Consider the following 27,178-nt stretch of genomic DNA (forward strand, 5'->3'; position numbering starts at 1 on the left):
ATTGTGGGGAACTTTCTCCCTTAATTGATATATATCCAATATACCCGAAGTTCGGTTCCTCGGCACGTACCAATAGGTGAACGTATATGTGAGAGTCAATCATATTTTAATTTTGTTTCCATAAAAATTCTTCCTCCCCTTGTAAATGGCAGAAATAGGATAGGTGGTTGGCTCTCACATGTATATTCACCTGTTGATACGTGCAGATGATTCATTTTCAATATACCCATGGCTATCCAGGCCATGTGTGTGATTCGTCTTCTGTCTTCATGAAACTTCATGAAAAGTACAGAGATACCAGAATACTTTTGGCCTACCAAAATAATATGTGGGAAAGGGTTTCCCACGTTTCTAGTGGGGAAGGGGGAATCTCCCTCACTAGTCACCACACCAATGGTGGCAGAGGATACAAAATCATTTATATGAAACCCACATAGTAAGAGTGAGAAGATAATGAAAATCCATGTGAGAGACGTACGATCCATTGGCTGCGTGAGAAATTTTTTAGTTTGTACTTTGTACCAAAAGATACAAGGGTCATTAGGTGTCAATGTGTATCGAATACCGAAAACATGTCCGTACCAAGTATTTGGTATGGTATCGATATGGGTCATAATACTGAAAATACACCATATCGAATCGATATCGTACCAAAATATCTGTTTTATTTTGTACTGAATAACACCGAATTTTATTCGATATGGTATCAGTATGAGATATTTGTATTGAATCGGTATGATATTAGTATGAGGCATATGTGCAGTGTACCAAATCGAAACTATATCAGTATCCCAAAACCGTACCGATTGGCATCCTTCGTCATTATCCAATGCTGGCTGGCTATGCGATGTCTGGGGTGAGTTTGGAGTAGATCCTATCCTTTGGTTTTTTTGTGAAAAGTTGGTTGAGGAAGGAGAGACAGTAAAAAAAGAAAAACTCGTGTGAGTGAGAGGATGTATGATCAATTGGTTAAACAAAAAAACTTTTTTCCATAATACATATGCGGTCATTTTCCAATGCTGGCTCCCCCTATGCAATGATTGGGAGGAGTGAGATTGGAGACAATCATAATCTTTGACATTTTTGTGTAAAGCTATCAGGGGAGGAGAGAGAATAATAAAAATCTCGTGTGAAAGGATGTATGATCCATTGCGAATCTTTTTTCATAGTATATTTATATTTGAAGGGAAAAAGAACACTAACTGGTCATGTGGTTAGCGTAAATCTTGCACCTAAATACAAACCAATGCCTTCGTGCTGAAAAGACCGCTCAACCCCCAGTGAAATCAAGCGTTAAATATACTATGATTTTCTATAGTATCTTTATACTTGAAGGGAAAAAGAACGCTAATTGGTCGCATGGTTAGTATGATTTTTGCAAAGCCCCCAAAATATTTTTCCATTGTATATTTGCACTTGAAGAGAAACATAATGCTAACTAGTCGCGTGATTCCTATATCTAGACACAAACCAATGCCTTTGTGTGCAAAAAGATCGTTCAGCCCCCAGTGAAATCGAAAATTGCTTTCAAACCAATGTCTCTGTGCATACTTTCATGGTTACCGCATTAGTGCAAGGGCTACATACTTGAATATTTGATCGTGGAACACCTGAAATGGGTTGAGGATTCAACTAGTGAAGAACATACAAGGAAGTCCATACGTTCTCTCTGGGCTCCAATTGATTGGGAAGAAATGGGAAAATGTTCTCTTGGTTGGGGGGGGAGGGGCAGGCCACAACCAGACATAGTGGGGGTGAAATGACCCCCCAACCCTCCATGAAAGACGGAAATTTCACCCTTGAAATGCCAGTATGCGCATGGCCCCTACGCTCCCCCCCCCCCCCATAGAGAACGCTTTCCCTATATAGTAGTCCAAGAGAGTATATGATGCTGGGTGAGTTTTGCTTGTGTATTCTCCTAGTCCCATTCCTTAACCATGAAAATTATGAGAGTTTTTTGTCCAGAACCGTGGCTCTTGTGCCATCGTGAGGGCCATTGGGAACACTTGCAGAAGCATCAACAAGGACAGGATTTCCACCTTTAATGGGGCAGGGCAAGGTGGTCATTTTACAGAGGTTGTATCTGGATGCTGGAGCCATGCTCCTAGACAGGCTCTTTTTTCCCCAATTACAATTGCAACCAAGACAACTGAGATCTTTTGGTTTGTGTGCATGGGAGCAGCTCAAACAAAGAAGAATCTAATATGATTTGAATTCAAACCTGGCCCACAAAGCCGAGTCAATCCCTAGAGCTACTAGTCCAAGAACTAAAAATAAATAGACATCATCCTCATTGGAAAAGAATATGATCCTTGGGCTCCGTTTATTGGAATTATGTTCCTATTTAATTCTGGGAAAAAAGATATATCCAGGTTTGTGGCTCCTCTGCCCAGACACAGGATGGGGCGAAATGACCACCCCAACCTCCATGAAAGGTGGAAATTCTACCCCTGTCGATGCTTCCTCGATCGTGCACTCCCATTGGCCCTGCATCCTGGTGCAAGTGCTGCACTCATAGACAAAAAAATCTTCCCCTTATTTTTGTTTTTAACTGGTCAAGGGCTCATTTACCTTGAAAAATCATAAACCTCATGGGGAGTATTGAGAGTTCCAAGAACACCATGATTTGCCTTACAGGTATGGATCTGTTAGGTTCTATGCAAAATATGCTGAAAGCAAAAAGATAAAAAATGTATCTTAAAAGTTTATTTTCCATTGTTTTCTTCACCCGGCCACCCCATTGTGATCTCATCGTTACTCTCACCTCTTATTGAGGAAGGTTTGAATTGTAATTTTACTATTTCAGGGCTTTCAAACATCAAAATGGATGAGTGAAGAGATTCTCTCTTCAACATAGGTGAAGGAAAACTAGATCCTTGTTTCAGGGTTCCATTTGTTTTCAAAAGAATTTTACATGTAAAGCTTTCTATTGGAAGTGAAGTTTTCCATCTCAAGAAAAAAAAATTCCAATGGTTGTCTATTGGTAAAATATCATTATAAGGTTGTCTAATTCTTGGTTGCTATTTATTTAACATGGTAGATTTATTTATGATAATTAACATAAAATGCCATTTTTAGCCAAATTGAATTATGCATTCTGTACCATATGATTGTGAGAACCATGCATTGACATGGCCCTATGGGACCCACAGATATATAGGCCATATAGAATCCACCTAAGGCGACAAAAGGTACCTTCAAGATGTTGAAAATTTTACAAGGAAATTGTAGGTAGAAAGAGAAATCCAAGAATTTGTGATTCCCATCTAAAATTTAATTTCAATTTTTTTTAAAGGCTCCATTTGTTTCAGGGTAAGAGCCGAATAAAAGAAAAATGCTCAAGTAAAATTAGTATGAAGAAGTAACATTTTAACTGAAAACTTTCATTTGACATAATCTTTTTTTTAATTGAATTTTCCTCAAGCCTCGGTGAATTAGAATCCATTCACCACAGGGCTTTAAATGCACACGAGAGGGTATTGGGAGGGCATTTGGGGTAACATACTAAAATCCTATAGGGGTTTGTGAACCCTAAGACGATGGTGAGGTGAACCTTCACCGCATGTGAAGGAAACTTTCTCCATTATTTTGGTGAATGTATCAATGTTGTCATTTGACATCATTTTTATTTGGAAACAAATGGATTTTTTTAAGAATCTATTCCTCCAACCCACATCTAATTCGCCCTCAACTGGGAGGTATTAAAAAAGAAAGCTTTACAAACCCTAGAAAACAACTGCTTACTCAGTTGGTTGGTGCCTTGCAAGTAAAGTACATGCTCTCAAAAGGTCACAGATTTGATTATCTTATCTTCAGTTCTTCACCTTATCCCATAAAGCATCCTAGGGCAGAAACATGGCCAGATGGGGCAGGGCTTTTTAAAACCCCAACCCAACCCTGGATTCCCTTAGTTTAGCCTAGGCATGCCCTGACCTGACTCAAGGCCTAAAAACTTCAACTCAGGTCTAACCTTGTCGGGCTCAGCCCAGGCAAACCTTGATTGGCCCTGATTGGGCCAGGCGAGGTTGGCCTTGATTGACCTTGACCCTGTTTTTCCATTCAAGGCTAGGTTGAACCTGATCAGCCCTACCCGTACCTGACCCTAACATCTTCAAGAAGTATCCTAATTCATAGTTAGAGTTATCCTCATCTCAAGTCAGTTCATTGACTATTAAAAGAGAAAAAGATGCACAAAATCCATTTGACTCAACACATGTTTAAGCACATATAACTATTCACAAATCCATTTGCCTCATGCCATTCTAGTCCAGACGTGGCTTAGCCCGAGGCCTCATCCTTGGTTCGGCCCTAGTCTTTGACATGAAAAATCCAACCCAAATCCAACCCAGGCCTGTTTGGGCTCAAGGCAAACCAGGGTGGGTCTGGGCTCACAGGGCCAAACTTGCACCCCTAAAGACAACTCCTTCCCCACCCCCTCCACCTCCCAAACTCCAAAACATGTAGTGGTATAAATTACAATTTATCAATCTGTAATTTGGACTTGATTTCTTTATTTTTTTTTTTCTTTTTCGTTGTAAAAGAGCTAGATTGTTAACTAACACTCAACTCATCAACATCATCATCATCATCAGCTACAATTTATCCAATAATAATAATAAGGGAAAAAGAACACGACCTAGTCGCATGGCCAGCGTGGCTCTTGTGCCTAGACACAAAACAGCCCTGCATTTCTCCATGATAAGGCAGAATCCCTCCTAGATTGATGCTTGCACGTGTACTGCCATTGGCCAGCATGGCAGTACACGTGCAGGCTCTAGAGGCCCAAACAACATTCTCTCGCCTTATTATAATAATAATAATAGTAATGAAAAAAACAGCAACAAAAAAGAAATAAAATAAAATAAGACAGTTTGTCAACAAGGCAAAGATAAGTAAGTTGTTTGTGTGAATTAACATGGATTTTGTTTAATTTTTATACAAGTCCTCTCTAAGTCCTTGTAACTATATATTCTTTTACAATCATAAATTAATTAAGAGTACTAGCCATGTGGTGTCAATAATATAAGCACAAGCATGATCTTTTTTTTTGCCAGTTTGGCTTAAAATCTTGTCAGGAATTGCATCTGCTTGAGTAGGGGACTCAAGCTCTCCATTAGTTTCTCACATGGGTGATTGTGAATGCCTTCGTATGTTGTCACAACGATGCTTGTGTCCTTCGATAGCCGCTGAACCTGCTTCTTCACATTGCATGTATGGTGTGTGCACCGGTAGTAGCTTCTTCAAAAGTTTATTAGTTAATTAGTAGAAGAAAAGATATATATGACAATTAATTAATTAACTAGATGATAACCATATAAAGAAGATAAATGTAAAACAAGAATTAAGCACTTTAAATAGAGTAAGGGGTTCACATAATTAATGAGGAGAGAGACTCTGAGATGGAAGGACATACTAAACAATGTGCACATCATTTTCCCATTTATTTATCTTAATTTTAGGTGGCGTGATGATTTGACAATTCTAACAGTTGGATAGATTGGTTTAGGTTTGGATTAATCACACGTCAATTTAACTAAGACCTAATTCAATCAAGGGAGCTAGAAAGTTTTCTGTGCTTGGGGCGTAGGTTGCGCCCAGAGATATGGGGGTGGGTGAAATGACTACCCTGCCCTCCTGAATGGCAGGCACAGGCTGCGCTGTTGCGGCGTAGAGAACGTACATCATCCCTTCAATCAAATACCTTCCTAGCTGCTATTGCATCATTGTACTTTTCAGCCATCCAATGAATGTCACTATATGTCCATGTACCCTCTTGTAGTCTGTAGATTTATTTTGCCATTTAGTCATATCTATTTGGATGGAAACTTGACATATAGGCAAGAGACATTGGGTATGGTGTCTACTCCCCCTTCATAGAATTTGGGCCCCATTTAATCTGTCACGTGATAGATATTTAGATCATGGAGCTATGGGTTGTTGAGGAAAGTTACCTATAGTTGAGGTTCATCTATCTGTCTTATGGTCTTGGTTGGTTGTGCCTCGATGTGTTTCGAATTGAACCGTGTGTTTTGTTGAGCCTATAAAGACCGTTGCCAAAAATGTCCTTCTTCTGGTGGTGGTGGTGGTGGTGGTGAAACGAGTATTTTGATGTTGTGATCAATAATACTTGTTTATGTCTGGTTAGAAACTTGTTAGACATGGAAAAATAACTTGAGAAAAGGAAGAAAGATCAAATATTGAGTTTTAAGAACAGATCTAGAAATGGAATTAGAAGTAAGGGGCCTACATCGAAGGAGGCATTCCTTCCTCATTGCCCATCATTGTGACCAATAAGATGTCAAAAGCAAGGGAGAGTATTTCAGACCTTCAACTAGCAAGAGGAGTAATTATGACCCTAAGATTCTGGGTGAACCTTCTTCACGAGAGAAGGAAAACTTTTTCCTAGTAAATGTACAAAAAAAGGGAAAAAAAAGAAGAATAAAATAGTTCTAATTGAGTATCAAATGCTTGCTTATTGATGTAAACCTAAAAACCCTTAAAAATAAAAATAAATAAACAAATGTAATAGAGAGAGAGAAAAAAAAAAAAAAACCTAAACCAACACTCTAGAAAGATATTACCAAACCTCACCTTTTTTTTGTCCATGTGAACTAGTATCTTTACATTTTCCCAAAATAAAATGATGATCAAATTTTGATACATGGTAATTCCATGTCAAATTTAGTGGCTTCCTCAAGCTTGTGGCCTATCATGTTTGTGAATTTCCTTTTGTTTCTTCAAAAAGTACCTATTTTTCAAACAAGACTTTCTCACTTCACAACTAACTGAGAATTAATATATGATTAGATTATAAAGTTCACAACATGTCCGTAAAGTTTTTTTGTTTTTTGGATGAAAGTGTAACCACACAAACCACACGCCAATTCCAAAAGGTTAACTGACTTTTAGGACCGTGAAATGTCGAATATACACAAGTCCATAAAGTTTGTTTCCCGAATGCCACTATATATGTAGAAAATTATAGAGTTATAGCTACACGGGTATAGTATTGGTTAAACCACTCCCTAATTATATTAGAAAGAGAGGTTAAATTTAGTAGTCTATTAAAAGTCATGTGGGTGCGTGGTCCATGTACTTAGCTAGGAAAATACTTATTTCATGGAATATAGAGGGTGATCCAACCATTGTACAATATATTTCTGTGGTCCAACTTGATCATTGTAGTGTATTGTCCTATGCAACATTATTTATAAACTTGTTTAAATCAATTTGCTCCAAAGTTTAAACAGAAGGTGGATATGTGTAGTTCAAAACCTAACCACGAAGCAAGAAAGAAAAAACAATAAACAATCAAAACAACAAAAAATCACAATGCAGAGATATACGTGGTTTAGCAAGATGCCTAGGTCTAAGTCAAATGAGAGTAACTTCATTGACGATGGAAGAAATAGGGTTACAAATTATGTGAGCTATTGTCTTATGCTTCTTCTCCTACGGGCTTTTAATGACCCTTCAGAGGCTGTTCACAACCCAAGTCCACAACAATGTTTATAAATGGTTGATTCATTTTGATTCTATTGGGTCTATTTGTATTTATATATAGAAGCTTTAATTTCCGTGTTTATCTTAATTGTAGGTTCAGTTTATGCATGGCGAAAGAGAACATTGGAATGGTCTTAGCTCCTCAATATTTAGACAATAAAAAGAAAACAAAATGACATTGAAACACGTAGGAATTCCATTGAGAATACTTAGACATCAATACTCAACAATGGTTCTCCAACCTATATTTTTAATACCACTTCACCAAATTGTCCATCCCCTCCAAGTAAACACTATAGAAGATGGTAGTGTTATTGGTGAAGTCTGACCTTGGACCAAAACGTGTTGTGGTAATTCTTCGGCGGGTCGTTTCATCTTCGAAACGCATGAGAATGACCTAAAAATGCATACTACAGCGCTGATTCCTATAGAGTTCGTCGAGACTTTTGAAATGATATGTATATTGAACCAGACCGACTGAGTCTGTTGGCTCCCAAGGGCATTTCAGTACTTTTTTGGGTTAGGGTTTCCTTATAAAGTGTTCTTAATCTCTTTGTGAGGGTATGAGAGAGATTTGAGGGTTGTAATTTTTGGTTCAGAGAGATATTGAAACCATTCTATCGCCTGCCTGCCGTGGATGTAGCCTACCTACTTGGATGTGAATCACGTAAAGTGTGATTGTCTTTATCTTTGTTTTCTTCAGCAAAAATCTCCATTTCTGGGCGTCGTTTTTGTAACAGGTAGGAGAAGTAAATATGAACTATATCACGTACATCTCTCTCTCAAATGAGAAAGCTCTTATATTCGACTGATTCTTGCTCTATAAGGTTGAGAACCAACATTGATTCTAATAGGGGTTGGAGAATCGTCTTACATATCCCCATTAATGCTTCATCTCCAAGGGGCAGTAGAGTTCCAGCATACATCTAAGATCTTGTTAACAAGTTTCAGATGGTGTTCTTCAGTTCATGACACAAAAAAGAAGACAATAAAGCATCAAAAAAGCAGAAAGAAAGAGAGACATGAATATATATGACCCTCTCTGTTCATATTGATTTAATAATCTATGAAACTGTTTTAGGGCATGCAACGTCTAGTAATGAGGGTTATGAGACACTAATTAAGCTCACCTTGGATAGATGCTATTCTTCACAGCTTTCTGCCCATATTTCCTCCACCGGTATCCATCATCAAGAATATCATCGGGGCTCCTGGTCTGAAAGGCAAACCTTGGAGGATTCGCCTTCTTATTAGTCCTGCTCAACTTTCCCTTATCCTTACTACCTTTCTCTTCTTCACCTTGACCACCACCACCAAGTAGTACTGATGATGCAGAGGCAGTACTACTCACAGCTGGGAGCTTTAATGGTGTTTGTTGATGATCTCCAATAAATCCAATCGGGTTGGAGAGGAAGCTAATCCAATCGATGTCTGGAAGTATTTGTTGAGGAAGAGGTTGGTGGAGTAAGGAAGGAGGGTGTAATGAGGTGGATGGAATTGAGTTTGTGAATAGGTATGGAGAGTTGTGGGTTGGAAACATTTCTGGGGCTTCTCCTCCTTCTCCCATGGTTGGATTTCCACTTTGAAGAGAAGAATCTATCCTTGAACTTAATTAATAAAGGTGGTGGAAGGTGAGAAGAGGTTGGACAGACTCTCTTGATGAGAGAGAAAGAGAGAGAGAGAGACAGAGAGAGTCTTATATGTATATATTTATAGTTTGGAATCAAAGTCCCTGAGGATCGAGTGGAGTATTACTTGGTCCATGCTTCCAAGCGAAAGCCAACTACATCTCACCTACTTCTGTTGAACTGCCCTATTTGAAAGGAGACGTGCACTACATGTATCGTTATCACCAATGCATGCAAGGAGGGGAGGGTACGTACACTCTTGACCTCCACTCTTTGGATTAGAAGAAGCACATCTCATGACGATGACGATGGTGATGGTGATGGTGATGGTGATGGTGATGATGGACCAATGACGTCCTTGCATCAAGGATATTAATAGTCCGTCCGAGAAAACATTTGCCTGCAAATACTCTCTTAGGTTTTAATATTTTCTAAAAGAACCTAACGGATTCCAAGTTGGTGCATACGATCGGAGTAGTAGGAACATGGCTACAACCCAGGCAGGAGCCAAAATTTGTCCATCCAACTGGGGTGGGTACGTTCTGAATTGAGATCTCCTCCTGCATGTACGTTCACCATGTACGTTTTAGGTGCCAACACATGTTTCATTTACTGACATTTAGAGGGATCCAGATCTTCTACGGCACACCTGTCCGTCCTGCCTGTGTTGCGTAGACAAGGGGCTACGTGCAAAGACCGCCTTACCCCCACTCGGGCAAGGTGCTCGGGTAAGGGTAAGGGTAAGGTGGTCTTTGCATGCGATCATGTGTTTACGCAGCATAGGTAGGACGGGCAGCCTCGCCGTAGAGGATCCAAAATCGGGTGAAGAGAGGGTATTTATGAAAACAAAAAAGAACAGTTGTTGGCACATAAAGCGTACAATATTCATTCAGGTGGAATGTGTCGTGTAAAAATAGATCCAATACTTGTTCAATATATATGGAAGGAAAAGTTAGGGGCAAGTGTTGGCACTTGACATGTAGTACATGGAGGTGAACGTATGTGGAAAGGATCCATTCTCGTGTCGTAGATATTCGTGTGTGGAGATATATTATGTTTATCGTAGGGTATTTGTAACGGATCCAGATCACCTACTTATATATGTTTGTTTCACATACAGAGTTCGGTTCCTCTGCACATACTTGCCGATATGCACGTACATGTGAGAGGCAATCGATTACTAGTCCTATTTTTGTTATTTACAAGAAAAAGATAGATATTTATGAAAATAAAATAAACATGTGATTGGTTCTGAGATGTACATTGACCTGCACGGCTGCACGTACATGAAAATGATCCATTTCCTCACATACGATCCTTTTGATTTCATAACTACCTCTCTATGCATTCTTAATGGCAACATAGCATAGAAGGGCATTTGTACAAGTAAAAAAACACGTCATCACCTAACTGGATGGGTAGGTGGTCCGTCGGATCAGGTCTAGGTCTGGGTCTAGCCAAGTTGGGGCATTCGCATTAGAACCCAGTTGCTCACAAGGCAGCCTCGAACAAAATGTATCACATGGTCAAGTTCTAATTTTTTGTTTAAATTAAGGAAAATTTTCATCGCCACCCCTTCAAATGGATCAATATTTTAATGGCACCCGACTAAGGGCCAATATATCATTTTGGGCCCAAAAACTAACGAAAAAATTTTTATAACTGTTAATTAATGATGTCATAATGTCAGTTTTTTTTTAAAAACTATTTTGCCCTTTTCCTTTCCTCAGTCGATTTCCCATCTCTGCAACTGGCACCGCTGCCCATCTCTCACCTCTGCACCCTTGCACACACTCACTTGGGGTGGATCTTCTAAGCCCCAACTTGCGAACCAGATCTACAATTCCTTTGTCCGCCTGAATCAATTTCAAAAATCTATTGTTAAATTAATACTTATTTGCTGAAGTTTCCTTGGCCGGGATTCAATAGAGTTGGGGGTTACTAACCTTCGCTTGAAGTTTCAAAGTCACAGGCGTTGAATCGAGAGAACTCCTTCATTAGAGCTCTATTTCCTCTGTTTTCCGTTTTATGATGCGATATAGGTAATATTTTTACCAAGTCGTTGGGGTTTCCTTGCTGTGATAAGGTTTGAATCCCCATTTCCTTCATCTCTCTCTTTCCTTTGATTTTCCAATCTTCCATTTCTCTTTACCCCATTCCAAGTGTTTTTTTCTTCTTAGTTTGTCTCTTCTGTCCGTGGATTATGCAACTCCATTTGGGTGTTGTTTTTGCTCAAATCCCAAACTCCTTATTCGTCTCTCTCTCTCTCGCATGTTGTTTTGTTCAAAAAATCTTGGTTGGAAGCCAAGATTTTGGTGCTTAGTGGGTTGCCCATCTACTCTTAAGGAGGGTTTAAGACCTGCAACTAATCCTGGCAATAATCACAGGTTCAGATCTGATTTTCCTATGGACCTCATGAACCAGGTAGTCTTTCAGCCCTAGATTCAACAGCCTGAATTGTCCTAGGGTGTATGACTACTACAATTCTCAAATCGAAAGATAAAAGGTATAAGAGAGATCGATGAAAAAACCTAGCTCCTCTTACAAACTCCTCCTGCAAGCGAGCGAAGAGGTCGCGGATGAAAAAACCTAGCTCCTCTTTGCCGGAGTCGGAACAGTGTTGAGAGAGAACGATGGCATTCGATTGGCGGAGGACACCGGATTTGAGGAGCAAGTCGAGGTCGTGGAGGATGGAAGAGAGGGAGGCAGAGGCCATATCAAGATCGCTCTGCGGAGGAGCTTGCAAGCAGGAAGGGTCATGGCAGAGGTCGGAGAGGGAGTTTTTGAGCCAGATTTGGAGGGAGAGGGATGGAGCCGGAATCGGAGCCGGCGAGGGAGGGGGGAGGGAGACAGGTGAAATGATACCCAGAGACGGAGAAGAAAAGGAGAGGGAGACGGAGACGGAGCAGGCTGGGTTTTTTTTTTGATGTTTTTAGTCAAAGGGTAATTTAATCATTTTACCTCTATTCATCTAACTCTCAGTTATTTCCATTAATTTTTGAGCCCAAAGTGATGACTTTTAGTGGACTGACATTAAAATATTGATCCATTTGAGGGGGTTGGCGCTGAAAATTTCCCTTAAATTAAAGGGGAAGATGTGGGTTGGATTACAAAATGCCCGACCCGAACATTACTTAATCAAGGAAGTCTAATCCTCTTCCTTATTAATTCTCAGGGAAAAGCATGGTACTGGACTGAGAAAACAGACTCTAAACTTGCTTCGTTGTCTCGAAAATTACTTGGAAATCATCTCTTGGATGAAGAAAAATAGAAATTATTGGCAAAACTTTTCTTTTAGTCTCGTGGGTCATCAAGGAACTTTTTCTTGTTTTACGCACTTTTTTATGCCACGTGGATAGATGATGTGGTAAATCTATCCGTTGAATATTTAAGTGGATGGTATGGATTAGCATATGTCAAATTTTAAGTTCAAGTTCAACCATATACCCCCATGTATGGCCAAGCACCCCCTATGTATACTTAAATTTTTGGTAACCTCAAAATTTTCAAAGTTTTGTTATCTCACTTGGAAAATTCTATTTAGGCTAAAACTTGACATGTTAGCAAGATGCCTTGCGAGTACCTACAAAATTTAAGCTCTATCCAACCTACCAGTTGACAATAAGTGTGCAGACCAAGAATAGTTTCAGCACCTCTAGACCAAGAACCCCACAAATACATTATTTTGTAGTGAATGATAAGGAAAAATATATAAATCCACTAAATTTAATTATTAACCATTGTTGCATGGTAAAAAAGTTTTTCTCCAAAGAAGTTATTTCTGCCACATGAAGGGGTAATTTTGATTTGTCAATAATTGAATATAGTGGGTTTTCCGTTAGATAGGCTACATGTCAAATTTAATGGTCATCTCAACTGTACTAAGTAATAGATTCCTCCCTCTAGCTAGTTCTTAACTAAGGGTGGCAATGGATACCCGTTTAATCTCCTTACTCGTTTCGAGTATGGAAACAAGGGTAAAAATTTCATACCCTACTAGAAAATGGGGAGAGTAAGGGTAAAACTCTTACCTATCTAACTATATGAAAAAGGTAAGAGTAAAAGATTACTCTCCTTTTATTTATTTTACTTATAAGGTCCTTGTTTGGCTGTACGTTTTTGAAAAAGCTCATATGTTTATCCATCACCTATCATAAACCTCAGTTGATGGAGAATTTCTAGGAGAAACCTTAATGGTTCAACATATCAATACCCAAATACCTATTAAACCTTTAATTCAGCATTCAGCCTAGCATGACAAGCTGGCCCAATATAAACCATGTCAATTGTTGAGCTCAAAATCCCCATGTCCAGCATTATTGAGGACCATGATTCTGACTTTTCCTACCCCTGATCTCTACTGCACCTGATTCACTTGCATATATATCTGGCATGTTCACCTTGTTTCAGATACAAGGAGAGGCTTTAAAGCTGATTTCTTCCATATTTGAGCTTTAGCTACAGTGGCATTTAGCAGTTCTTCTTGCTGCGGCCTCTTTCCTTTACGAAGTCAATGTGCTGGATTCAGATCTGACCCAACCTAGCCGTTTGTCAACGAAACTGCAATCGAATCATTTGCTAAAACACATATACATGAAGCCAGTTTTGAATTTCAGCAAAGGGAGCTTCTAAAATGTAAACTTCACCGTACATAGTAGACATAATAGTTGCAAGAAGATTTACAAGGCCTTGAGTTTCCTTCATAACCCTTCAAGAGAAGCTACATGGCCCTGAGTACTTCTATCGGGCAGCTTAGCTGGAGCCCAAATTTGTCCATCTCCTTCACCCATGTGGTAGGTTTCGACCAAAGAGCATCACCAGGCCAATTGTGGTACAATATTTTGTTATGTTCCCATGAAAAAATGGAGTAATAACAACATTGATACATATGCTTTGTTGCATGTATGACAAATCATTCTCACTCCCCTGCTTCTTGCAATATGTATCTTAAGTCTGGTACATAACCCATGGCCTTCATCTTGTCCCACAGTTCATCTAACTTGGAATATATGTCTTCCTTCTGAGGGTGATGTTGATCTCCAGCAAAAAATTTATGGACTCTACCTTTCACAGATATCCAACTAAATCCTGGTTCTTTCCGCACACTCCTGTCTTTCATCATATTTCTTAAACTAAGCCCGTCTTCTAGACTACCCATTTCGATATATGTGCTTGCTAGAAGCACGTAAGTTGCCGAGTGCTCAGGCCTCACTGAGATGATTTTCTTGGCTGCTAGCTCTCCCAATTCAACATTTCTGTGAACCCTACATGCACCTAACAAGGTCTGCCAAACCATATCTGTTGGCTCAATTGGCATACTGTTGATGAACTCCATTGCATCATTGAGACGGCCTACACGACCCAAGAGATCAACGATACATGCGTAGTGCTCCATTTCGGGCACCAAGCCATATCTTTCTTCCATTGATTGGAAATAATGGATGCCTTCGTCTACCATCCCTCCATGACTACAAGCAAACAACACACATAAAAGAGTAACGGTATTAGCCTTGATACCCGATGCTTCCATCGTCTGAAAGAGTTCAAGGGCATTTCTTGTTAAACCATGGTGAGCGTAGGCTGATATTATTGCAGTCCATGAAACAACATCAGGCCTATCAATTCCCCTGAAAACTTTCTCGGCTTCTATTATGTTGCCACATTTTGCATACATGTCAATCAGAGCACTCTCAACGCATTCATGATCTTCCAGTCCTGACTTACACAGGAGTCCATGAAGTTGTTGACCACAATCAAGCAAACAAAGACTAGCACAGCCTACAAGGATGCTGGCAAATGAGAACTCATTAGGTGTAAATCCTTCGTTCCTCATCTGTGAGAAGATGTTTAGTGCTTTTTCCCCTTCTGAACACTGGACATAAGCAGTCAACATAGTAGTCCAGGAGATCAAATCCTTTGTTTCCATGCTTTCAAAAACTTTTCTCGCATCCTCAAGGGAACCACATTTGGAATATGCATCTGCAATCGCATTATTCACATTTAAAGCTTTTGAATCATACCCCAACTTTAGAACCTTCCCATGCACTTGCCTCCCAAATTGCAAATACTTCACAGCTGCAATTGCTTTGAACACACTACCATATGTGAAAAGGTCTGATTCCACACCATTAAGACACATCCCAATGAAGAGTTCTAAGGCCTCTTGGCTACAACCACATTGAGAATAGCCGGAAACCAGAGCATTCCATGGCATATTTACTCGACAATCTGTAAAATTCTTATCAAATACATTTCTTGCATCAGGCAAGCAGCCACAATTTGAGTACATGTCGATGAGTGCAGTCCCCACAAGAACATTAGACTCCATGCCCAATTCAGTTATATGGTTGTGCACTTCTCTGCCCTTGCTGACATCACCCAACTTCGCAACAGCTTTCAAGACGCTACCAAACGTAGATGAATTTGGTTCTGTGCCTTCACTTTTCATTGCCAGAAACTGGTTGAACGCTTCTGCATGAAGACCATTCGATATAAAGCCTGATATAATCGCATTCCATGAAACTTGGTTGTGCTCGGCCATGGTATTAAACATCAGAACTGAATCTTCGATCTTCCCTAATTTCGAGTACATGTTGAGTAGAGAAGTAGTAACGAAAATGTGAGCCAAAAAGCCTTTCTTGATAATTTGGGCATGCACCATTTCACACAATTCAATGCAATTCAGCCCTATACATGATTGAATGACGGCGGAATAAGTAAATTTGTCTGGAAGAATTCCACAACCCTGCATCTCTCGGAAGAATGTAAGCCCATCATCAAATTGCCTGTTCTCCGTTGAACCAACAATCATGACCGTCCAAGAGAATACGTTTTTCTGAGGCATTTTATCAAATACCACACGAGCCGCAGCGAAATCTGAGCATTTTGAGTACATATCAGCCACATGATTGAGGAGAACTATTGTTTTCTTTTCGTCAAAACTGGATTTTAAAACCAAAGCGTGAATTACTTTTCCTTCTCTTATTGATCCTTCTCTTGCACAATCCCGTAGATGATCCACAAAAAACTGAAGTTTAGGTAGTTGGTCGGTTGCAGAGACAGCAGAACGAGCAGAAATTTTGCTTCCAAGGGCAACAGGAGAGTTTTGGGTAGCTGTAGATGGTATACGCACATTTGAATTTCCAATCTGCAAAGAAAATACCCTCTGGGTATGTCATAAAATATGCTCAAAACACTAGACAAGAACAAAAAACAGAAACGTTATCATGCACATATGGTTCGGTCGAATTATCTGAATTGGAAGTAACAGGATAAGAGCCGAGACAGTAAAATGCTAAAACAGAACATGGTCCATACAATAACAACTAGAAATTAATGAGCCCAGAATAACAAATAGAGTAGAAAGGATCTTTAGATATGAAGACGAACAAGAGAGAGAGAGAGATTTACTTTATCATTTGCAATAGAATGGCATTGAAGATGAGAAAGAAAAACACCCGGCGTGAGAATGACATTTAGTGCCATGTTTGTTTTACGTCTGTGAGGATTACATGCTATAACTCGTTAGAGCAGATGAGATGACACTTTAAAAATCTTGATGCAGCGCCTGGTTTCTGAAGGGTAAGATTCTGTGTATTGCAAATGCTAAGGTCCTGAGGATTCGTGAGAAAAGATCAAATTCTTGAGTTCCTGTCGTGTAACCTGCTGGAGCAGAGAGAGAGAGAACCAGAGCGAGAAATACTTTACGAGTTCATCGCATGCAATTAGCCGTAGCCCGTATAGGTACAAACCGGGCTGGGTATTTTTAAAACTCAGTCCAATCTTAGGTCCCTTTAGCACCGAGGCCCAGCTCAGCTTGAAGTCGGACAAGGATAACTCAGCCCAGAAACCCAGTCTAGTCTGGTTCAGCCTAGCCCATCCCAGCCCTGGTTGGATAGGGTTGGTGCTTATTGATCTGGCAGCCCTTATGGATGAAGTAATTATGTATAGGGTAAGAGAAAGCTACCTAGTAGTGTGGCCCCGGAGCCAGCATGGAAGTCAATACGAGCATGCATGCAAGCATCATGAGACGGGGTTTCTACCTTTCCATGAGTGTGGGGAGGTCATTTCATCCCCCCCCCCCCCAAACGTGGCCGAATCGTTATCCTCTCCTGTCCGCTGCCCAGACAAGACCATGCTGTCCCCTCACTTGGGGGTGTGAAATGACGACCTAACCCCCTGTCCAAACACACTGCCCGGACGAGGTTAAGTCGTCATTTCGCACCCCATGTGAGGGGACAGCACGGTCCTGTCCGGGTAGCGGACAGGGGAGGAAAAAAATTCAACGTGGCCCCGAAGCCAGCATGGAAGTCAATACGAGCATGCATGCAAGCATCACAAGAGGGGGTTTCTACCTTTCCATGAGGGTGGGGAGGTCATTTCATCCCCCTCCCCCCCCCCCCCCCCCCCTTCCCCCTAATTGGTGTCTAGATGTAGGGCAACGTGACCAAGTAGCGTTGTTTTCCCCTTATGTATGGAATTTTCTTTTGACACCCCTTAAGGTTTTTTAGCACTTTTAATATAAAATATTTAGGAGAAAGTTCTCTGTCCAGGAGTGTATGCCAACACTCCCATGAGTCTATCTCTCTCCTCTCCATTTGAAAAGACACCTCTGCCCCTTGTTTTAAGGAGGAGAGAGATAGACACATGGGAGTGCTGGAATAGGCCACTCTCGGACAGAAAAATGCTTCCCAAATTTTTTTTTCTTTAATTAAGATTATTATTATAATTTCACATTAATGCTCAAAAAATGTGCATGACAATCATAGTTTTTGATAATGACTTAATGATAAGTTACTTAAATTACTTTTGAAAATCTTTGGGAACCGAGCTTCCATCTACAGTGAATGGGGGTGGGGCGGGAAAACGTATCGGGAGGGTATTTTAGAACATACGAAAATCCTATGATGGATTTATGAACCCTAAGATGGTGGGTGAACCGTCCTCTATTGGTGGAGGAAAACTTTGTCCAACCTTTTATACCTTAACTTAAAGAACTTATGGGAATAAAACAACGGACAATTAAATGAAGGTGTCAAGTTCTAATTACACTTATTGAGGTGTCATTTAAACAAATACAGGACCAAGCTGGGTTGCAATCACCCGAGTCTTAGACTGAGACCTCAATCTAGGCGCGGGCCAAGCCCTGGAAATATCAGTGGGGGCAAACATGACGAGAAGAATGTGAACACAAACAAGAATGTGCAGCAGAAATACTTAAAGAGAATTAGAACCAAAGGCCGAGCGAGACACACTAGAGTCCAAGCCCGAAGGCGTGGCCGGCCGAACACCACCACCAGGTGCGTCTTATCTACAGAAAGCCACGAACACAACACAACGTAGTAATTAGAGAATGACAACCCAAACTTGTAGAAAGTACGAATCGTTATCCTCCGCTGTCCGGTCAATGCTGTCCTCTCACTCGGTTGTGAAATGGCGATATAACCACCCTGCCCGAACACACTAGCTGAGGGATGGTTATATTGTCATTTCACGCACATGTGTGGGGACAGCAGAGGACAAAAATTCTAGAAAGTATAGGGCTTAGTTCGCTGCAAGCTTTTGGACATCTTGACATTTTTTTTTGAGGGCGAATTTGTCAAACACATCACTTGTTGTCGATACTCATTTATTTTTCGAAGCACGATAGGGGAGTGAAGTGGATTGCTTCTCCATGATTTGTTTTACCCAGACTTGTCACTTGTGTTGTCCATTATTTTGAGGGCAGTTATAGAAAATTTACAAACTAAAAAGTTACCAAATCTCTACTCCCAGTCGGACTCGGCTCCTGTCCAGCACTCTACCCGGGCTGCTTGTGCAACGCCAGACACAATGAGACGTGAAAAGACTGCCTCACCCCTATCCAAGTTACACCAAATCCCCACCTCCAGCCGGACTCAGTTCCTGTCCAGCATCCTGCCTGGGCTGCATGTGAAGTGCCGGACACAATGAGGCGTGAAACGACCGCCTCACCCCTGCCCGAGCATTCCTCACCAAGTCCGGCGCTGCACATGCAGGCCGAGCAAGGTGCTGGACAGAATCCTTTTGGCCCCAAGCTCCCCCTCTCCTCCCCCGACACTGCCCTTTGTGTCTCTATTTCTCTCTGTGACTCCCGCAGCACCCCTTTGCTATCATTCTCTCCATTGAAGAATTTTTCATTTTTTAACAAAACCAACATTAGGCTTAATAACCTCCCAACAATGTTGATAAAACACTACGTGGTAGCGATCATACCCTGTGCTTTATAAGCACCCAACCTAAAAACAGTAGATTTAAAATGGTGTCTTTGTTTCTAAGGGAGGTAGAGAGGCTGTTGCAGAGAGTGGTGGAGGTCAGTAGTCAAGTCGCAGATCTACTTACCAGTCACCAGGCCTTGATTTGGACAAAGGAGTTGCTGGGGTGCCTTATAATGATCACAGTAGGCTTGGTATGGAAAACCATCGATTTCCACACTCGGTCGTGAGCTTTTCTGGAAACCATATCATACTTTCCTTGTTTAAGCATTAATGGACATTGACATCAGTGATGCTTCCTTGAAGAAAAAGACAGGCAGCAAAGGATCAGACACCAATATTAAGCAAGTTCATCTATCTTCGCAGAATTGCTCATGTAGTCAAGGAATTCCATTGTATCTTAATGGATTATCAGCACACCTTGACTGCATTATAATCAGGACAAACAAAGAATGTCTCTCTTTTAACATAAAAATGAATGCCAACTGCCAATCAGAATACAGGCTTCCTTCCATTTAACAATCCCATCAAATGATCCAAAACTTGGCTTCCTGCATCACGCAGACCTGAATGCATGAACTCATTATTTATCCACAATCTAATTCCTGCAATCTGAGATGCAGTCTCCATCACCAGCTTGAAGTTGACGTATACATCTTCATAATAAACAGCAGCTGCAACAGGCACCTGCCACCATTTGAGAGAAGTTCATGAATCATCAAAGTCATTTATGATCCAATAAAGACATTTCTTGAGATTTAATAATATTAGCCAATTAAATTAATGTTCTAACACAGCTTCAACTTTCAAGATCAAAGACCAATAAGAACCAAAAAATGAAGCAGACCTTGTTATTATTCAAGGAAGCAATGTCATATAGTGCAGGCCAATCATTCTTTTCAGCCAACAAATGGGCAGCTTCTTTCAGAGGTTTCAAGGCATGGATTTCATCAAACATCCAAGGGAATATCATCTGTAGTAGCAATATCAACCAATGAATATGTATTAGCTTAATAAATCCAAAAGAACACACAATGGAAACGTCCTCTGAAAAGATGAACTTAGGATCCCATTGGTGACATTACCACTTAAGCTGTTGTGACAAAGACAAGAAAGATCTGGCATTACGGGAATAAAATTGCCTCAACGTGTAAAAGATATGGAAGATTGCATTAAACATCACATTTATGCACGCACACACGCACATACAGAGAGAGAGAGAGAGAGATGGCTGTACCCAAGTCCCTTTTAAAGCAACAACAGGAAACATAAAAAGCTGCAGTTGAAAATCTGGAATGCATGAGTAATAAAAGACTCCCAGTCAGAGAAGTGCTAACAATATCTGTATAATATACTAACATTTCAAATATGTTATGTGGTGGAATAACCCATTGTTGCAATAATGTATGTTGAAGAATATTCAAATTACTTGACAATTCAACCTCCAACCATGGTATTATATTCAGCCTTACTTTCCAAGAATAGATCCAAGACTTAACAAGGCTAGGCAGCTAACAACCTTCCAGTGAGTGGACTAATAATTAAGAAAGAAACATAACTCATTCCAATCACAAAAAGATGATATCAATTGGGATGAACTGATCGTCCCATTATTGTACAACGGTCTCATATAAAAGAAGATAACACCCTCTGAGAAACCAATAGCTGTGATCTGTTGCCAGAGATGCCCCTGCACTACTACTACTATGTACTATACAGAGATAAGACTATTACTGCAGCACAATTCCCACTACTAAACAGAGAGGTCAAAAGTACACCATTTAACTATAGTCTACTATAATTTACAGATGGGCCATTCTCTCACTCAAATATTAATCAATTTCCCATTAAGTCTTCAGTTTTTATAGATTGGTGTAACTTGAGACATGAAATGTGGTAGTTTATTAGTTTTATGCATGATCTTCCCACTTGTGCTTACCTCTCCTGTGAACAGGATGCGGTCACCTTCTTTTGCTGCCTTGACTGCATCAAACCTGCTCCCATATTCAACCCTTATCCTGTGAGCAGACCACTGAGACGAAGCTCCCTTCATATTGGACACAGATGTTATTAGAGACTTTAAACAAAATTGAACAACTTGAAAACAGAAAAACTCTCATACTGGCATATGTTTTTGATGGTTATAGTTAATGCCAAAAAGGATCAAAGAAGGCTACTTGGCAGTATATCGATTCATGCAGTACAGCATAGAGGGGATTTGTATCAAATGCCAACCAATCATCAACCTGTAAAAACAAAAGTAAATAAACTCAGTGGGATGTGATGTCAAGCTGCCAAAGCCACAAAAAAAATGTCATATATAATCAAATGTGAATGTCAAATAATCAAAGATTGGAAAGTATAAATACAAGCATACAAGGAATCTAGAATGATATATCATAATGAAGTAGGTCAATTTCAAGTAACATCTCTTCGTCTTAATTTGTCAAACACGCATCTTGTATTCTAAAAACATTCCTATTCTGGGATTTTCACATCCCCATAAAGCCATAAACAACAGGATCTAACCTATGCAATCTTGAATCACAAATACCAAATTAGAATATGGAACGCATACCATTCATCATGGATTGATCTCCGTGAGCCATCACGTACAATGCTGCCTATGGAATCTCAAGATGTCTCTCTCTTCCTCCCTTTCATGTATCTCAGTAATGGGAGCTATCAAGCATTACTACACTGGGATAGAGAGACGACCAAGAGCCCTCTATTTATCAACAACTAATGCAATCCTCCCATCAAGGAATGCAATTAGATTTAGGACTCTAATTTCCTCAGCTAACATCATTGACATGGAATGGGAATCAGCTAATTAGAATCCAAGTCAGTAAATAAAACCAGGTTCATTATTGCAGAAGAAAATATGATTTTTGTTGAAGATAAGGTTCTCTACGTAACGTCCAGGTCCATTGTATCTGTATGCTAGATAAGGCCTGTGAGTCAGCCCTAGCTAGCATACCATATTTGTAATTCTCCTTTTTCACAATAACTAAATGAAGGCCTCTGGCCTGACAAGGCATTAGACTCTCTCAATCTTCTCTCTTCTTCTCTAAATTCTTCTTGGTATCAAAGACCAATTCCCTTTTTGGGAATTTTTTTCTGTTTACGAAGGTCAGCCCTCCATAACAAAGGCTTCGGCCTCCCAAGACTGAGCATGGTCACTTAAGTCGTGCCGCCTTTCCCATAACCGCTGTTCACTAACACCACCACCGCCATAGCCATCAGGCCCGTCAACACTGCTGCCACCAGGGCCTCCAGCTCCCTTGTCACCAATTGCAGGGGCCTCCACCCCCTCGTTGTCGCTACAGGGGACCTCCTGCCCTCTCACAGTCGCTCCAGGGGATTTTTACCCCCTTCTTTCATCATTTCCAGGGCTTTCCGCCCTCTGCTAACGCCTCCCAGGGCTCTCTGCCCCTCTGTTGATCATAGTTGTCAAGGAGTCGCCTAGGCCTCTAGGCTCCTTGGGCGCCTTGTTGGTGTCACCTTGATTTTGGACCCTCTCCAACGCCTTGCTCTCCACAGCAGCCCTATAGATGGAATCGTTAACGTACTCGAGGTACCCTAATCCAGGATATATATCTTTGAACTGTGCAAAACTCAAGCGAGACCAACCGAGACAGACGAGACTCAAAATCGAAATTTCGACCTAGTCTCGTTGAAATGGTGCTTTTATATCAAGTGGCATGTAACAGTTTCGGGCGAGACGAGATTTCGGATTGAATTTTTGGCAAAATTCCAAAATTTCGGCCAAAATGAAGTATATTATTAACTCAAGTGTGGTTTCGACTCGGTAGCTGTCAAAACCGAGACAAAAACCGAGATCTAACAAGATCCCGATGAGACCTCGAACTAAGGTCTAGGGAGTGTTGTGTGATCAATGTATTCCTTTAAAATTTTATAGGACAGTCATACAATCGAATGTGATATATGATGCCAAATGTTGGGCAGTTAAGAAACATCATATAGATAAACTCAGTGTAGCTGAGATGAGGATGTTGAGATGGATGTGTAACAAAACTAGGAAGGATAAAGTAAGCGATCATATTAGAACTGGTTTGGGAGTAGCTCCGATACATGATAAGCTACGAGAAAGTCGTTTTAGGTAGCATGGCCATGTTCAACTGAGGCCTTTGGATGCTCCAGTATGGAGGAGGGATTTGATTCAAATTGAAGGAGCTAAAAGAGCCAGGGGCAAACCAAAAATGACTCTAGGAGTAGTGGTGTGGAAAGACATGCATAGCTTAGCCCTGTTTCAAGTATGACCTCAAACAGAACTGAATGGAGGGTAAGTATCCATGTAGCCGACCCCATTTAGTTGGGATAAGGCTGAGTTGTTGTATAATGATGTTTTCCTTTTGATTGTTGACAAGGTATATTATGGTATTCCGAATTCCATCTATAGATTATACAATGGGATTTTAGTGGTTTATATACAAACATGTATTTTTCTAATTGCCAATATAGATTCCAAATAAATACCATATTCTACCCTTCCTAAGGAAATCAAAAGGAGAATTAATTTATATTTCTTAGAATTTCCACTGAGTAGTCTCAAAGAGTGAAACTTATGATGATGACCATTAAATAATTCCCCAAAAGTTACACATATAATATGAGATCCCAAATACCAACATATAACTTTGCCGTAGCAATCAAAAAACAGAAGGGTGAAACAACAAGAGATGCACTGTGAAAGCAGTGGTTTCCTCACAGCTCTCAAGAAGAAGTAACTGATGCATTTTTGTGCTCCTGGAACTAGTATAGGATCCCAGGCCCTCTCTAACCTACAGTAAGCAGTAGAAAATGGTCAATTCAAGGATTGTCGATATGCAAATTGTTTAAGAAATAAATGGATAAACCATGCCTTACATGTAGTGGAGGCGCTCAAAACCACTACTAGATCCTAAAGCCGAAAGACCAAGGGTTTGCAATCCTCGTGGTGTAAGTATGCCTCCAGAAGGAAGAGGAACCTGTAGAGCATAAGAGAATTGTCAAAATTTAGCAAAAATGATCAGCATTAGATACTAATAGAAGAAAATATAACTTAAGTCAAATAATATTACACACCCCGCCTCCTTCAGATTCCACCAAGTGCTTTACAAGGTCACGAACAATTTCAATGTCATGAGGGAATCGCTTGTAGTACTTGTCATTCTGACAAATGATCTGTTCAAAGCATGCTCTATACACAGTGTCTGCCATGCATCCATTGCCAATTGGAGGGATTCCACCAGTAATGAGAACTTGCTTCAGTCCTTGTGGAGCAAAGCTTAAATAAGTAACTGCACAAAATCCTCCATAACTCTGCATAAAGAATATGCATAAAGAATAAGTTGCTTCATGAATTTAACCAAACAAACTGATTCAGTACATGAGAAATTGAAGAGAGACTCTAGATACTTCTTTTCTTTCTTTATTTATTTATTTTTTTTTTTTTTTTTGGGGGGGGGGGGGGGAGGAAGAATGTACTAAGCAATGCAGACTGCAAGCATGCAGGAAAATAGAACCAAGCCATATACTCGAAAGATTAACTGGCATACAGTCCAATCTTATGTATCTAGTTGGGAGTTAATACCTGTCCTAAAATTGTCCACGGTCCAGCATCAGGTACAAGACGTACGCGAATAAATTCAGCATCATTCACTATATTGTCAGCCCGAAAATATTTCAAGTAGTCAACCTGCTTCTCTGCAGATGTAATTTGCAAGAGAGATGAAGCAGTCAAAGGAGTCGACAAGCCCGTCCCTCGCTGCATAATACAGACCACATCAGAGGGTGCAAAGCAAACAAATGATCACATCTCAGTATAGGAATGTGCAAAGGCAAAGTAATGTCCAATGAAACTTACCTGATCCAAAAGTATAACACGGTACTCTTCACATGCTTTCTTTATCCATCCACTGGCTTCAGTTGGGCGTGGACTCTCAAAACCAGGTCCACCTTGTAGGTATAACAAATATGGCAGTGCTACTTCTTCCTTCCCAGCTGTAAAGTTCTTCGTTAGTAAAGCAAAAGGTCATATATTACCAACATGATCACAAAGCAGGTTTCTTGGTCTGTCCATGAATGTATCACAATCCAGGCTTAACTTAATAGCAGGAGATGGTTGGCTTTGGTTATTAAATGCACGTCTCAGAATAATATGAGGGGGTCTCTAGAGGCTTTTACATTGAATTTATTTTTCTTCTTTTGGGCGGTAGAGCCTTGTGTCCACAAAGAAACATAGAGTTTATTTGGAAACTGAGATCCAGCAGTTCTTTAGCCAAGGAAGGGATGAGGAGAGAATCCTTGTACAATGGGGCTTATACAATACATTGGCGTGGGAACAATGAAGGATTTGGGTATTCCATTTTCCTTAGTGGCTTTGATACCCAATAAAATTCTATTGTTATTCATAAAAAGGAAGGGAAGGGAAGGGAAGAGGGGGGGGGGGGGGGGGAAGATGGAGGGGGGGAGAGCGAGCATAGGCAGAAAAACTACCAATTTTAGGAAGAAGTATCCATTTTGTATCCAATGTCTAAAGATGAGAAGGAAAAAGTTAACTAATTCCATTCATAATTGAAAAGGAAAGGTAGGTTTTAGAGGTATAAAGAAAATATAAAACAAAAGACAATGAATGTTAATCTTCACAGGTCATTAAAGGTACATCTGGTGACACCGGGAATGAGATCACTTGGTTCTAAATTCCAAGAGATGGTTCACTATAGCCCCAAAGGTTCATGACAAACCATACTTCTTTGTCGATACAAAATGAGAATAAGTTTATCTTAGCTTTTTAACAAAACGAAATTTCAATCACTTATTCTTCTTATGATGATGGATGGAAATGAGTTACATTTTCAGTCAAGTAACAGATGCATTCACTCAGATACAAACAAACCAAAATGAGATGGTTCCATTCCTGGGCGGAAGGCTTGGAAACGAAGACAGTTAAATTACGAAATTTTGAGATATCCATATTTTTTTTTTCTCACAAAATAGTACCTGCAACGACCTCACGAGCGAAAATGGAGATCTTAGGAGAGTTGTGGCGGTCGACGGAGTAATCGAGAGGGACGGTGAAGCGATGGTCTCTCAGACGGAGCTCCGGTACGGAAAACCAGTCACCGACTGTGTGCTCCGGCACCTCTTCGTCTGCTCTGTTCTGACTTCCAACCATGGCGCGAAGTGTTGTTATTGTCACTTTCCCAACCCTACTAAGGAGAGAACTAGTGGTGGGCAATGCTAACAACCACAACGCGCGCCTATAACCGTAACCGTACCCGTTGGTAAGATCAATCTCAGAGAGAAGACTTGAAGACGAAGACGAAAAGTTAAACCGCTGTAGGTGTTTGTGTAGGAGTGAGCTTCTCGCTGGTGGAAGTAGCCGGCCGGGACCAACAATAATGGGAGTAGAAATTGAAGTAGCTGCTCCCATTTTATTCTGTGAAATGGTCCATAGATTTACTAGGAAACCATGACTCAAAAGAAAAGAGGTTTTATTATGAGAAAGATTCTTCTTGGATTCTTCATTCTTTTTGGTAGTTTCCTCTACTAAAAAAATAATATTAGTTTTAGGCTGTGTTTGGTATGCATTCCTGAAATGTATTCTACATCGATTTCATATTCTCAGATTATAAAAACGGATGCATATCAAATAAAAAGATCATGCCTTATTTTGCCAATTTCCGATTCTTGCATTGGTAGTCCTTTCTTGGTAAGTAAATTCATGTATTAAATGTGTATCCAAACGAATCAATGAAAAAATACATTAGAAAAAATGGAGAGGTGCGTCCAAAGTGACCGCCACACCCC

The 27,178-nt window shown here is 40.3% G+C and overlaps 3 protein-coding genes across 4 annotated transcripts; all 3 read right to left on the reverse strand.

Moving 5' to 3' along the window:
• Nucleotides 1-5,011: 5,011 nt before the first annotated feature.
• On the reverse strand, nucleotides 5,012-9,084 carry LOC122671209 (probable WRKY transcription factor 43). Of its 2 annotated transcripts, none has more exons than XM_043868326.1 (2): nucleotides 8,634-9,084; nucleotides 5,012-5,235 (listed from the first exon to the last, which is right to left on the reverse strand). In XM_043868326.1, exons 1-2 carry the CDS (start codon nucleotides 9,068-9,070, stop codon nucleotides 5,061-5,063), a joined length of 612 nt encoding a protein of 203 aa, XP_043724261.1. In that variant the 5' UTR covers nucleotides 9,071-9,084; the 3' UTR covers nucleotides 5,012-5,060. The 2 variants fall into 2 exon arrangements, with proteins under 2 accessions (XP_043724261.1, XP_043724253.1); XM_043868318.1 differs by having other exon boundaries at nucleotides 5,012-5,238.
• A 4,850-nt stretch (nucleotides 9,085-13,934) lies between these two features.
• On the reverse strand, nucleotides 13,935-16,735 carry LOC122671191 (putative pentatricopeptide repeat-containing protein At1g56570). The gene is made up of 2 exons (XM_043868297.1): nucleotides 16,542-16,735; nucleotides 13,935-16,278 (listed from the first exon to the last, which is right to left on the reverse strand). Exons 1-2 carry the CDS (start codon nucleotides 16,614-16,616, stop codon nucleotides 14,050-14,052), a joined length of 2,304 nt encoding a protein of 767 aa, XP_043724232.1. The 5' UTR covers nucleotides 16,617-16,735; the 3' UTR covers nucleotides 13,935-14,049.
• A 3,071-nt stretch (nucleotides 16,736-19,806) lies between these two features.
• On the reverse strand, nucleotides 19,807-26,808 carry LOC122671199 (proline iminopeptidase). Its single transcript, XM_043868308.1, has 10 exons — nucleotides 26,369-26,808; nucleotides 25,233-25,369; nucleotides 24,960-25,133; nucleotides 24,452-24,688; nucleotides 24,254-24,354; nucleotides 24,096-24,168; nucleotides 21,541-21,609; nucleotides 21,303-21,410; nucleotides 20,211-20,336; nucleotides 19,807-20,050 (listed from the first exon to the last, which is right to left on the reverse strand). Exons 1-10 carry the CDS (start codon nucleotides 26,799-26,801, stop codon nucleotides 19,856-19,858), a joined length of 1,653 nt encoding a protein of 550 aa, XP_043724243.1. The 5' UTR covers nucleotides 26,802-26,808; the 3' UTR covers nucleotides 19,807-19,855.
• Nucleotides 26,809-27,178: the final 370 nt, after the last annotated feature.

The sequence above is a fragment of the Telopea speciosissima genome, chromosome 1 (genome assembly GCF_018873765.1).
Source record: "Telopea speciosissima isolate NSW1024214 ecotype Mountain lineage chromosome 1, Tspe_v1, whole genome shotgun sequence".
NCBI classification, from domain to species: Eukaryota; Viridiplantae; Streptophyta; class Magnoliopsida; order Proteales; family Proteaceae; genus Telopea; species Telopea speciosissima.

Bases quoted from the DNA above. Each gene is read 5' to 3' on its own strand.
- LOC122671209 (XM_043868318.1), bottom strand. From the start codon at position 9,070: ATGGGAGAAGGAGGAGAAGCCCCAGAAATGTTTCCAACCCACAACTCT. The intron at 5,239-8,633 runs GTGAGCTTAATT...AAACTTTTGAAG, and splicing joins AAGAATAGCATCTATCCAAG to AAGCTACTACCGGTGCACAC.
- LOC122671191 (XM_043868297.1), bottom strand. From the start codon at position 16,616: ATGGCACTAAATGTCATTCTCACGCCGGGTGTTTTTCTTTCTCATCTT. The intron at 16,279-16,541 runs GTAAATCTCTCT...TTTTCTTTGCAG, and splicing joins ATTCTATTGCAAATGATAAA to ATTGGAAATTCAAATGTGCG.
- LOC122671199 (XM_043868308.1), bottom strand. From the start codon at position 26,801: ATGGGAGCAGCTACTTCAATTTCTACTCCCATTATTGTTGGTCCCGGC. The intron at 24,689-24,959 runs GTATTAACTCCC...TTCTTTATGCAG, and splicing joins CGTGGACAATTTTAGGACAG to AGTTATGGAGGATTTTGTGC. The intron at 21,610-24,095 runs GTGAGGAAACCA...TTGTTTTTACAG, and splicing joins GTTACTTCTTCTTGAGAGCT to GTTGATGATTGGTTGGCATT.